Here is an 11,321-nt window from a genome sequence, read left to right as displayed (position 1 = left end):
GCAAATAGAGCCAGTTCACGGACGGCTATGTCCTGAGAATCTGAATTCAAACAGCAGACATGGATAAGCCGCTACTGACTTGTAGTTCATTACGCCACAGGCACTTTTCATCTTTCACGCTTAATTTACTAAACTGGAACCAGCTTCTGCAAATCCAGCTGATTATGGAACAAAAGTCATACGGGGGTGGGGATTAACAAGGGCCAAGGGTGCAAGGTATGAAATGCATGGATAAGAAAAGTGCAAACTGACAGGATTTAAGTGGTGTAAAGTGACACCATTCTAATTCCAAACACCAAGCACTGGTTCCAACTGTTAAAAAGGGGGATGGGAACAACCTGGTGCTAGAAAACAAAAGTAGTAGTGGCTGGGCGGGGGTGAGGACACAGGGAGAGACAAAGTGGGGCAAAATTCCAGAGCCACAGAATTATAAAGCAGCAGAGACCCTGAATGTTATCGAAATAAAACGTGGCCTGATGTCCATCGGTAGTGGGCACAATGCCACTATTAGTTCCTCTCCTGCAAGCTTTTCCACAAAAAATTAGTTTCTCATGATTGAAAGCAGGGGTTACTCAGGTGTAATTTTTAATTTTTTTCTTACAGTTTGATCACAGTCACGTTCATCTTTTTTAGTGCGAGTAAACTGCACCTGTAATGTGAAATGGATTCTAAATATGTACAAGTGGAGGGAGAAACAGATAAAAAGAGGCAGAGCAAGATTAAAAACCAGGGGAGAAAGGCAACAGAAACCAAATTAATTTCACATGCCAGGCAGCCTATTATACTTCAATGGAATCCTGTAGAGCCCTGCGAAAGACAAGCTCACAAATAGTGTGCCTCCTCTACTTTTTTTTATGAATGACAACGTGTGAACTAGACAACTGCACTGATTCAAGATCAGAAAGACTTGACTAATTTTTGTTAAATAAAACACTCCATATTTTTTAAACAGTATAAAGGGAATATGTTGATTAATCACCATTGCCGACCAACAGCCTCAACGAGCTCATTCTCAGTCATAGTAATAGTGTTGCTCAGAATCTAGAATTCATTTTTCTGATTATTGCAACAAATAAGTGAATTTATCAGCCACCACTTAAAATTGTACGGCAAGGCCAAAATTAGTAGAAAGGCAAACCCTAGTATGACAATCTAGGACTTACATTGAGGAATGCCTGGTTCTCCTTATTTTGCATCAGCTGGGACCGAACCAGATTCTGCAGAAAAACTGGATTCCCAGGTAAAGCATTCTAGGGCACAACAGGTGTAGAGAGGAAAAGGGGGGTGCAGTAGAGAATGAAAGGTCAGTCATTACATGAATAGATCAACAGAAAAGTGCAATAGTAAAAGCTATCAAATTCCACAGTGCCAGGAGAAAAGCCACCTTATTTAATAGGTCCCAATCAACTAGTCAGCTCCCTATGAATCCTGAAAGCAAGAGTCATATTCATTATTTCACTAACTAAGAGACTGACACTCTTTAAATCCAGCATGTAAAGTCAATTACTACACAAAAGGATGCCATTCGGCCCATCGAGTCCATGCCATGAGGCAGACTTTTAACCATAAAGTCCCATCTGAAACTATATAGTTTCACTCTCAGGTAAAATATTAGAGTCTCAAACTTTCTCCTCCTCTAGCATTTTGTTGGAGTCCTGCCACATTGCCCTCAAGGCAACCATTTAACTGATGTATGTGAGCTGGTCACCTGCTAGCTGTTTGCTTTAGCACTACACTATCAAAATACAGTCCATTGCACCATTCCTAAACTTCCCAACATGTGGTGATATATCCAGTACCTGATTGTGGTCCTGAGCTATAAAGTCAGGAAGAATCCAGGTTCCATCCCTCCTATGTGCAGCAGTAGCAACAGAAATGCTACATTTTGTGCATCTCACACAAGGATCAAGTGCTGCTGCGATGCCCCCTCTAACTTGCTAACATTCATTGTCTAGACTCTCACATGAAGAACAGCCACTTGGCAGCTGCCAGTGTAACTATATCTGTGAGTTACTAATCTCAGGAGAGGAAAACAAGGATGGGCAGGGTAGGAAAAACAAGTTTAAAAACTATGGACTTCAATAAATTTTACATACACTTGCTCAATTGTCAGGATATAAATACTGAACTAGAGCACTGCTAGTTTCAGTGAGAACTGACAATACACAGTAAGTAACGGTGCCAAAAACAGAAATATGAAAAGGAACCTCTGCCTGTTTTCTGCAATGACATAATATTCAATACAGAAACAAGATTTTTTTTTTTAAAACTATATAATAAAAAACGAGAGCTCCTAGGAATGACTGGGCCCAAATTTCAAAAAACACAGCAGCCCCCTGAAAGCATTCAGCTGCAGATGGTTTTCAGCATGGTGGGTGCTGACAGTTCATTAGGATTTAGGGTTCTGGTTGCTAGGGAGCACTGCTTACATATTATTCCAGAAAATGCAAACAACTTTCTTCTGACACTGGTTAAAAGGGTCGTGAGTGAATTGAGTTTGTGTATTCTAGACTAGCTTCCTTAAGGAAATTTAATCCACAGTGGTGGGATTAACAGAGTGACCCCTAATTCACTCAGTAGTAGCAGCTACTCTATCACAATTCCCCAGTAATTCTGTAATTGGAATGTAGGTCTGGGATCATTCCACTGCATTATTGAACAAAAAGATTTTTAAGACAGATAGGCTAGTGTCTTCAGAAAAGTAAGGAAATGAGAATAAGTTTCAACTATAAATTTATTGGGCAACTTGCAGCATGATAACTTCAGGCTGAGATGATCTCAGTAAGCAGCAAAATGACAAAAGGCAGCAATTGCATAGTAACACAGTCACATATCACTTAGAAGGACCTTGCAAACACTTAATTCACAAGAAAGCCTTTATGCAAGGTCTCAAGGTGGTCTCTGACTTGACTTTGTAGAAGAGCTGATGCAATCTGATGGTCCTCATGATTTATTCAGGCAGCAAGCCAGCAGAAAAGTCACACTTGGGTAAACTGCTTTGAGGTCAACACACGCGCAGGTGAGCAATCTCTGCATCTGACCTGGAGACTGAGTTTTAATTATTGGATAAAAAGTGAGAAAAGATTTCCAATCTCCCCTCCCACCCTGAAGGTGGAGAAAGTGTGAGGAAGAATAAAACAAGTCAGCTTGTTGCCTTTTCAAGATATCGTCAAACTGGCCTTTGAATTTACTTGGGGAATGAAGAAATACTTATATCACCCTAAGTAAAACCATTTTCTGATAGAAGTATCATTGTACATACTGTATAACTACTGAATGCTTGAGCTATAATCATACTGAATTTTTAAGAAACACAGGGTTTTAACATTTTATACTAACATATACAATCTGCCATTCCACACAGATTTCAACACCCACCAGCACTTGCTCATTAAAATTAGCCAATAGGAAAATGCATGGTGACTCATGTGCTTCAACACCAGCTCAAGGTGAGCTCTGAAACATTCAAATCTTCAAGATTATTAGACGGCAATGTTAATTTTACTGAACCAATACTTTCCACGTGTTAATGGAGACTATGGTGTAAGTGACAACTGCTGAGACAGAGGATGAGATTTCGGGAATCATCCATCTAACCAAGTTCTCCCCCACTGATTTGGTGTTTAAGTACATGCAGACCAGAATGTCACAGCTTCAATTGTCAGCCTGTGTGAATTTCAGATAACAAGGAGGATTAACAGAACACAATCCAAAACTGCCAGTGACCAGGCTAAAAAGTGCATGTCCAGTAAGTCCAGAGTTGGGCTCGTGCTTTGTCAACACTCACCATCACAGCTCATACCTGTAGATTAACCAGCGACTCTAAAATGCGTGTTGCAGCATGATTTCAAAGAGGAGAAAGTTAGGGGGGGGGGGGGAAAAGAGGGAATCTTTGTAAACTTTATAGATATATTACAGATGTTACAGCATTTAACCAGTCTCAGAATGAGCAATCTCTACGCGTTCCAAGAAATTTACCACTCATGAAAAACTAAAAAAAAACTGATGTCAGAAAGAGATCTTTTTTTAAAAAACATAGCTGCAAAATGTAGTAAGTGTGTAAGGAGGTGGGAGCAAAAGCAAGCAACAAATGGATAATTTATCCATTTTGGCACAGTACATCTTTACTCATGCAAGGCACGTGTTGCTAGTTTTGCTACACTAATTTCTGTATAATTTATAAATGCGGGAATTTACAGGACTATCAATACAAGTTGAGCTTGCCTCCCTTATCTGAAGATCAATAAGGACACTGCACACTGCATTAAACATTTTAAACTTCCTCATGAACACATGTAGCATGGGTGACTGCTTTTACCCTGAAATTTTATTGTAAATGGCATAGATCTAGCACGGCGGGTGGGGGGGGAGGGGGGGGGGTTGGTTGGTAGATGAGTGTCTGAATTTAGAATCAGGACATCCTAAACATCAAAGAAACCGTTGCCTCATTCTATCAGCACCGTTTGATCTCTCCCCAGTTTATTTTTGGAGAGGGAACAGCAAATGTTGGAGATGCCCAGATTGTTCAACATTTGAAAAAGGGTAGCGTTAACATTCCTGAAGGACTGTGTCTAAAATGTTATGTTGGAATATGTGCATTCTGCTGAATGGTCACTCCTGAAACATTTAATCCATCTTGCTCATTCAGACACTAATCAGCCTGCTGGGAATCTTCTGGCAGATCTCTACATACCAAGAGACTAAACTCAAATGTAGAAACAATGGGTGGGGGACAACATATCCTATTTACATCACATTAAGAAGGGACTTTACTCACACACTGGACAGGAATCTGCAGGACAATCTTCCTACAACTAAGGGTAGTATATCAGTCTAATTGATACACAAAACTGTTTAATTATCCAGTTTACACATATCTGTTTCATCAAGCAGCAACTAGCTATCTTGCGTCTAACTGTTTCACCCTCCCCGCTTTCTGGTGGATATGTAGCTCTGGTCAGTGTTCTGGTCCAGATCATCAATCTGAGAGTTGAATTTAACATTTTGCGCTTGGCCTGTAAATCACTCAGCAGCCATTTCAAACACATGGAAACTAAAAAAAAAAAAGGTGGGGGTGGGGAATGGATGCAACTGGATCAATAGAAGCAGAATTGTGCAGTTGCACATTTCCATTCGTTTCATAACAAGCATCATTTTTAACCTCTAAAAGCACAGGAACAAGGCAGGTCAAAGAGTGCCAGTAACTGGACAAAGGTTTCTCAAGGATTGTTAGAATAGGAAAAGTCTGATGAAACCATGTTTGAAGTTGGTGTGCTTAATTTCCGTGACTGCCCGTAACATTGATCTGACAGCAGTGGCATTTAAAGTTGCAGCATACCAGAGAGAAAATAGCTCAGGGTTGCTCTTCTACGAGAGGGCACAGAAGGGAGGAGCAAGAAAAAGCTCATTGAAAACACAAAGCCTTCAAAGACAATTGTACTTCCTTTGGTCACCCACTGACTGGCTTGTGCTGTAGCTTCAAAGCAAAGACACAACCTCCCTCCCCCCAGCCTGCTTATAATTACTTGCATGTGTAATTGGAGATTTACCTGGGTTTGTGCTGGGTTCTGGCTCTGTAAAACCAATTGTAAGAGGGCTGCACTTAATCCAGGATTCCCCAGCAGAGGCATTGAAGGGGCAGCTCCCAAAATTCCTGAAGAAAATAAAGATTATGGTTAGCATCTTTTGTTCATAATTCCCACAGCTAAAGTTAACATTTAATCACAAAGAAAATGTTTTCAAATATTCAAAAATTAGGTGATTGTATCAGAAACTCTGAAAAACTATTTTGCACTAATTTGTAAAGAAGCTTTGAGAGCACAAGATGCTCCCCTAGTATCAAAAAGCTTGTTTTTCTGATCTAGAACATTTGGCACTGCAAACTTGCCACATCAAGCCGCCGACCACCTAGCAGGACAGGGCAGCTGACAGATGGAACTACCACCAACTCCAAGTTTTCCTCCAAGGGCGGCACAGTGGCGCAGTGGTTAGCACCTCAGCCTCACAGCTCCAGCGACCCGGGTTCAATTCTGGGTATTGCCTGTGCGGAGTTTGCAAGTTCTCCCTGTGACTGTGTAGGTTTTCACCAGGTGCTCCGGTTTCCTCCCACAGCCAAAGACTTGCAGGTTGATAGGTAAATTGCCCCTAGTATAGGTAGGTGGTAGGGGAATTGAGGAAAGGTGGGGATGTGGTAGGAATATGGAATTAGTGTAGGATTAGTATAAATGGGTGGTTGATGGTCGGCACAGACTCGGTGGGCCAAAGGGCCTGTTCCAGTGCTGTATCTCTAAATAAAATAAAGTCACACAACATCCTGACTTGGACTTATATCACCATGTCAAAATCCAGGAATTCCCTCTGTGGGAGCAACTTCATCACATGGACTCCAGCAATTCAAGAAAAAGACCCACTACCACCTTCTCAAGAGCAACCAGGGAGAGGCAACAACACCTATTGCTAATTCTCAAGATTTTTTTTTTATTTGACTTCAAGCACTTCCCAACGGACAGTACCTGATCTTAGCAGTGGTATAAAGGTCAGGACAACAGCTAAACATCATAACTGTGCACCAAATCAACCAAACAAAGCAATGGAAGATTAAGGATTAAAGATGAACTTCTGCACTGCACGTGCAATAGAAATATTCAGAAAGCATTGAAATAGAAAAAGGCAAGGAACTGAAATTATAAAGTTACCATGTCTAAGGAGGTCAGCTTGATAGGCCTACTCTTGATCTTATGTTTACACGGGACAGCAAGAGGAAAGATTTTGAGAATTGAACAAAAAATCAGATCCAACACATTAAAATCTGGCTTATGCACACATTTCTTGATATGACTTACAACATATAACACTGAAAGTGCCTAAGTGATCAGTTGCAGTGGAAATTCTTTGTAAACAGATTATGGTGACAGTTAGTGCAGATTGTGTAGCTCCAGTGTAACCTGCCACCATTGGATCCTGACACACTAAGTAACCAAGGGAGATAAACCGGTTAGGAATAAAGACATATTAATCACTGCAGCTCGTGCACCCTGCTCTCACCCTGCTGCGCGCCTGTGCCTCCATGAATTAACGGATTTAGGAGAAGCTGCAGCGTTGCTGGATTATTGAGGCTGTTCAGAATCTGCACAGGATTCGGTTCTGGGAGAAGACCCTTTCCACGGTTCATTGCCTACAAGAAGAATTAAAACAAATGAAGACAAGATTTAATGACTAAAATAAGCGAGTAACAGTGAGCTTTGCACTTAAAAGCAATACTCCATGGAATATTCAGAGACTGTACGGCAGTCTTCTTTTAATGACCACAGGATTGCTCTCTTCCCCACCACCACCCCCCACACCACTCCGAAAAAATAAGAGATGAAGATGTAGAGAAGTCCAGTTCCACCGGCACATTCTGCTCTCATACCTCATCTAAATGGCTACTCAAACATGGTGGGCACTGTGATCAAGTAACGTCTTACTGCTCCATTGTTTTCTAGTATTGTTCTTTGCACTCCAAACTACCATTGCTGAAAGCCAGTTAAGATTTTTGAGAGTCTTGCACAGTCTATACTTCGAACAGAGGTCGTGGCTATCTGGTGCTTGAAATCTGTACATTAAAAATTAAAATAAGGCCTCACCATAGCTTGAGCTGCTATCAGGGCTGGAAGCATACTCCGTCCTGGGGGTCCAGGTGCACAGAATGAGACCCGAACGTGGTTCCCATCAACCCACAGCCCATCCGTCTCCTGCTGCACTTCCTCTGCTTGATCCGCAGCTTCATATTCCACGACTGCAAAGCCTCGAAATTGCCCATCAGGTCCCTGAGCCAGCTGCATGAGAGGGGGGCACAGGACATATGTGATTGAGGAAGCAATGGATTTGAAGGGGGAGAAAAAGATAAGCAAACAAATATCAACAGATGGACAATCAAGGTAGTTGTGAAGAGCTTCCCCTCCCTCTTACAGCACAGTTTTGCTGGATTTCAGTTTCACAGATGCAGCCTCTGTCTATTGGACTGTGTTGAGCATCACAACGAGCCTGCCCTGGCGCAAAGAGGAAAGGAGCAGAATAAAGTTTATAACGGTTTGTAATCTGCAATGCTTTCAGGAATGAAGGCAATTCTTGGACAGACTGAAACAAATATCCTGCTGCCAAGTCGTACATTCTGCCAACCCAAGGCAAGAATGAGGCAGATTGCCACTTACTCCCAAACACTGTAAAGAACAGTTACAGTGCCTAATAGCAGCAGCTCTCCAGGACCTTTTAACACAGTGGACCACATTCTTGAAGTCTATAGTAAGTGTTAAGCCTGAGAATAGACATTTCTCAGAGGAGATTCCAACGCGTTGAAATTCTCTATTTAAATCTCTCCATTTTTATAAACCTCCTCCAAACCCCTAAGCTTTCAGTCACTGATGTTGAATTGTGGGGTGTCCTGGAGGGGGCTCCTTTGTGACCAAAGCAGCGCATTAATTCCAGCATTAAGATGGAGCAATTCCCCTGATTGTTCAAATTCATATCAATGGTGTGGAACAGTCAGCTGTGGCCAATACACCCCATAATGTTGCACACTTTCAGTAAGGGAAGAGTTCAACATGAAGTACTTACTGCCCAGGTGGTCTCTAACCAATAGAGAACGAAAACACCAACGTGCAACTAAAATGAACCATAAAAGTTTCTGGAGAGCATTTCATGATGTCTGGCAATTCGGAACAAATTAGTTCTTCAAATTCAACCTACCCCACGTCACAAGACAGCATATAGTAAATCAGTATTAAACATCTAGCTGTTCAGCAACTCAAACCATTTCACAAGACTCAGGGCCTGAAATAAGTACTGCAAAACTAGCAGCTGACAAGTCACTAGTCGATAATAAATAAATCAAAATATTGTTCCACCAGCATTTGGAACATGCAGGAAGCAGGTCATCAGAAACCTGCACAATCTTGCTGCATATGACAGAATGCATGGTCAAGCACCAACTAACTGACTGACTAGTGGAGTCAGTGGTCCTGACAAACAGACTTAACAGGCTTTTCGTTTCCTGCAGCAGAACCCCTCCGATGGGCACAATAAATCATAACTGAATTATAATTCCTGGCTTATAATGGGATCAGCTCCCACACACCAGCTCCTTCCACTTACTACCATGCAAAATAGACTTCAGTTTATGTTACAAATTAGAGTAACAGAATAGCATCAGAATAGAAACATCAGTATAAGACAAGACTTGGGAATCGAAATGCCACATCTTCACTTTCATGATTAAAAAGGTTGAAATTTGCATAGAAATAGCAGTACAGTAAACAAAGTAAACTTCGAGCATAGCTTTACTGAGGAGGTTTCTTGGCATTCATATCCAAGAAGGATAAAACACCTAAAGGAATTAAAGAGCAGAAACACAGCAAAAGTTTGTGGTCCAGGAAATCCACAGGCTAGTGGAGAGGGGTGCCCAAGAAGATAGGAGCAAAACAAAAGTGTAAGCCTATCACCACAACATGCACAGCAGTTCATATGCGACATATACAACAATGTGACTGTATATTCTAGTTCAAGACTAACTGACACATACATCTATTAACAAACAAGTGATGATCATCAGTGGTCAAGATAGCCAAAAAGTGAATGGGGGTGAATGCTTCTGAGAGAGAACAGAAAAGAAGGGAATTAAAGATATGCATTGCATTAACTCCCCAACCACTGGGGAACAAGCAGCATTTTCCACAGGGTTTCTCATACCGCTCCGGTCACATCCCAAGTAATGTGTGGTGGCTATCTCTAACAATGTAAGGGAAACAAGAGCAAACTTCTGCAAAAACAGCAACCTTGGACCCTGAATAGATCAGACTGTGCTCAGCGTAATGAATGCAGTGACTGCTACTCACAGGTTTAAAAAAAAAAGTCAAGACCATTCTTGCCTTTGATGGTACCTGCTTCCCATGACCATTACTCATACCTGACAATAGGTTGGCTGATAGATCCTGCTGAAGGCTTGACTGAGTGCCTGAAGGTCTTTGTAATCATGTGGGAGTTTGTCCACGCACAGGCACTTGGAATGAATGAGGTCAAGAGTCAGTTGATTTACGTCTGTCCAGTGAACATACAGGGCTCGTGTACCCAGCTGTTTTCCTAGGAGTTCCGATTTAGCACGGGCAGCTGAGTCCTTTTTCATGTATTCCACAAAACCGTACCCTTTTGAGTGTCCAGAAACCTCACTGTACACAAGGAAACATCGCTCCAGGTTCCCAAAAGGCCGCACCAGCTCTTCAAACTGCTGCTGAGTGAAGGAGAGTGGCAGATTTGCAATGCAGAGGAGAGCATCAGTAGGTTGCAGCTGGACTGAAATCTCTCGATCCCGCAGCGTTGATTGGTGAAATATCTCAATGGCACTGTTTGCTTGATCCCCATTCAATAAAGTGACAAAAGCTGAAAGTAAAGAAAACAAAAGTTAATGCAACTGACTTTTCACTCTCCTCTACCCTCAACAGCTCGGTGGCTGTCAACAGTCCTTGCTGTATTGCCCAAATGTGACAGCCAGTGAGGGGAAGGGGTTGTGGAAAGAAGTTGACATGAGAAGCGACAGACTAAAGACTTTCCAGCAGTGTGGGGGTTTAAGAGTCACTGCACAGTAATGAGTAATTGTGCTTCATTGCTCTCCAGAGGTTCAAAGCACAATTCCAGCACGCTCACTGCTGCCACAGCAAAGGGGAACAAACAGCTTGCATTTGTATAGCACCCTTGACATATTAAAATGTCACAAGGTGCTTTACAGGAGTGCTATCAGACAAAAATTGACAGCCAAAAAAGGAGATATTAGGACACCGAATCAAAAGTTTTGTCAAAGAGTTGGGTTTTAAGGAGCATCTTAAAAGGAGAGATTTTGGGAGGGAATTCCAGAGTTAGGATCCAGGCACTCGATCGCACAGCCACCAATGATTGGTGAAGAAAGAGCGGAATGCACGAGAGACTAGAATTGAGGAATGCATAAATCTCAGAGCTGTGGGAGGTTACAAAGGAAACAGACGGATTTGAAATGAGCAAAGTTAGCATCAGCATGGGACATTTTGTTTTGAACGAAACACAAGAAACAGGAGTCGACCACGTAGCCCCTTGAGTCTGTTCCGCAATTTAATAATCATGGCTGATCCTCAACCTCAAGTCCACTTTGTCGCCCGCTCCCCATATCCCTGGATTCCCGAGACCAAAAATCAAGTATTCTCCCAACTGGTCCCCAAGTCTCTCCTTTCAGTTCAGTTACCCTCATTCAAATGATTTCCCACATTCAGAATTTGGAATGACAGATTGGTACAGCATAACAGGCAGTATCAATGCAG

At 42.0% G+C, this 11,321-nt stretch overlaps 1 protein-coding gene across 1 annotated transcript in view; it reads right to left on the bottom strand.

The window, feature by feature from the left end:
- raver1 (ribonucleoprotein, PTB-binding 1) overlaps nt 1-11,321 on the bottom strand; it is a 40,113-nt gene that overhangs the window by 15,333 nt on the left and 13,459 nt on the right. Inside the window, exons 3-6 of the mRNA XM_068021280.1 lie at nt 9,944-10,413; nt 7,626-7,817; nt 7,045-7,174; nt 5,550-5,653 (exon numbers count right to left, since the gene is read on the bottom strand). Of these exons, the coding sequence (XP_067877381.1) occupies nt 5,550-5,653; nt 7,045-7,174; nt 7,626-7,817; nt 9,944-10,413 (896 nt within the window). The remainder of the gene's footprint in view (nt 1-5,549; nt 5,654-7,044; nt 7,175-7,625; nt 7,818-9,943; nt 10,414-11,321) is intronic.

Source organism: Heterodontus francisci, chromosome 43 (genome assembly GCF_036365525.1).
Source record: "Heterodontus francisci isolate sHetFra1 chromosome 43, sHetFra1.hap1, whole genome shotgun sequence".
NCBI classification, from domain to species: Eukaryota; Metazoa; Chordata; class Chondrichthyes; order Heterodontiformes; family Heterodontidae; genus Heterodontus; species Heterodontus francisci.
This window is presented reverse-complemented; position numbering and strand designations above follow the sequence as displayed.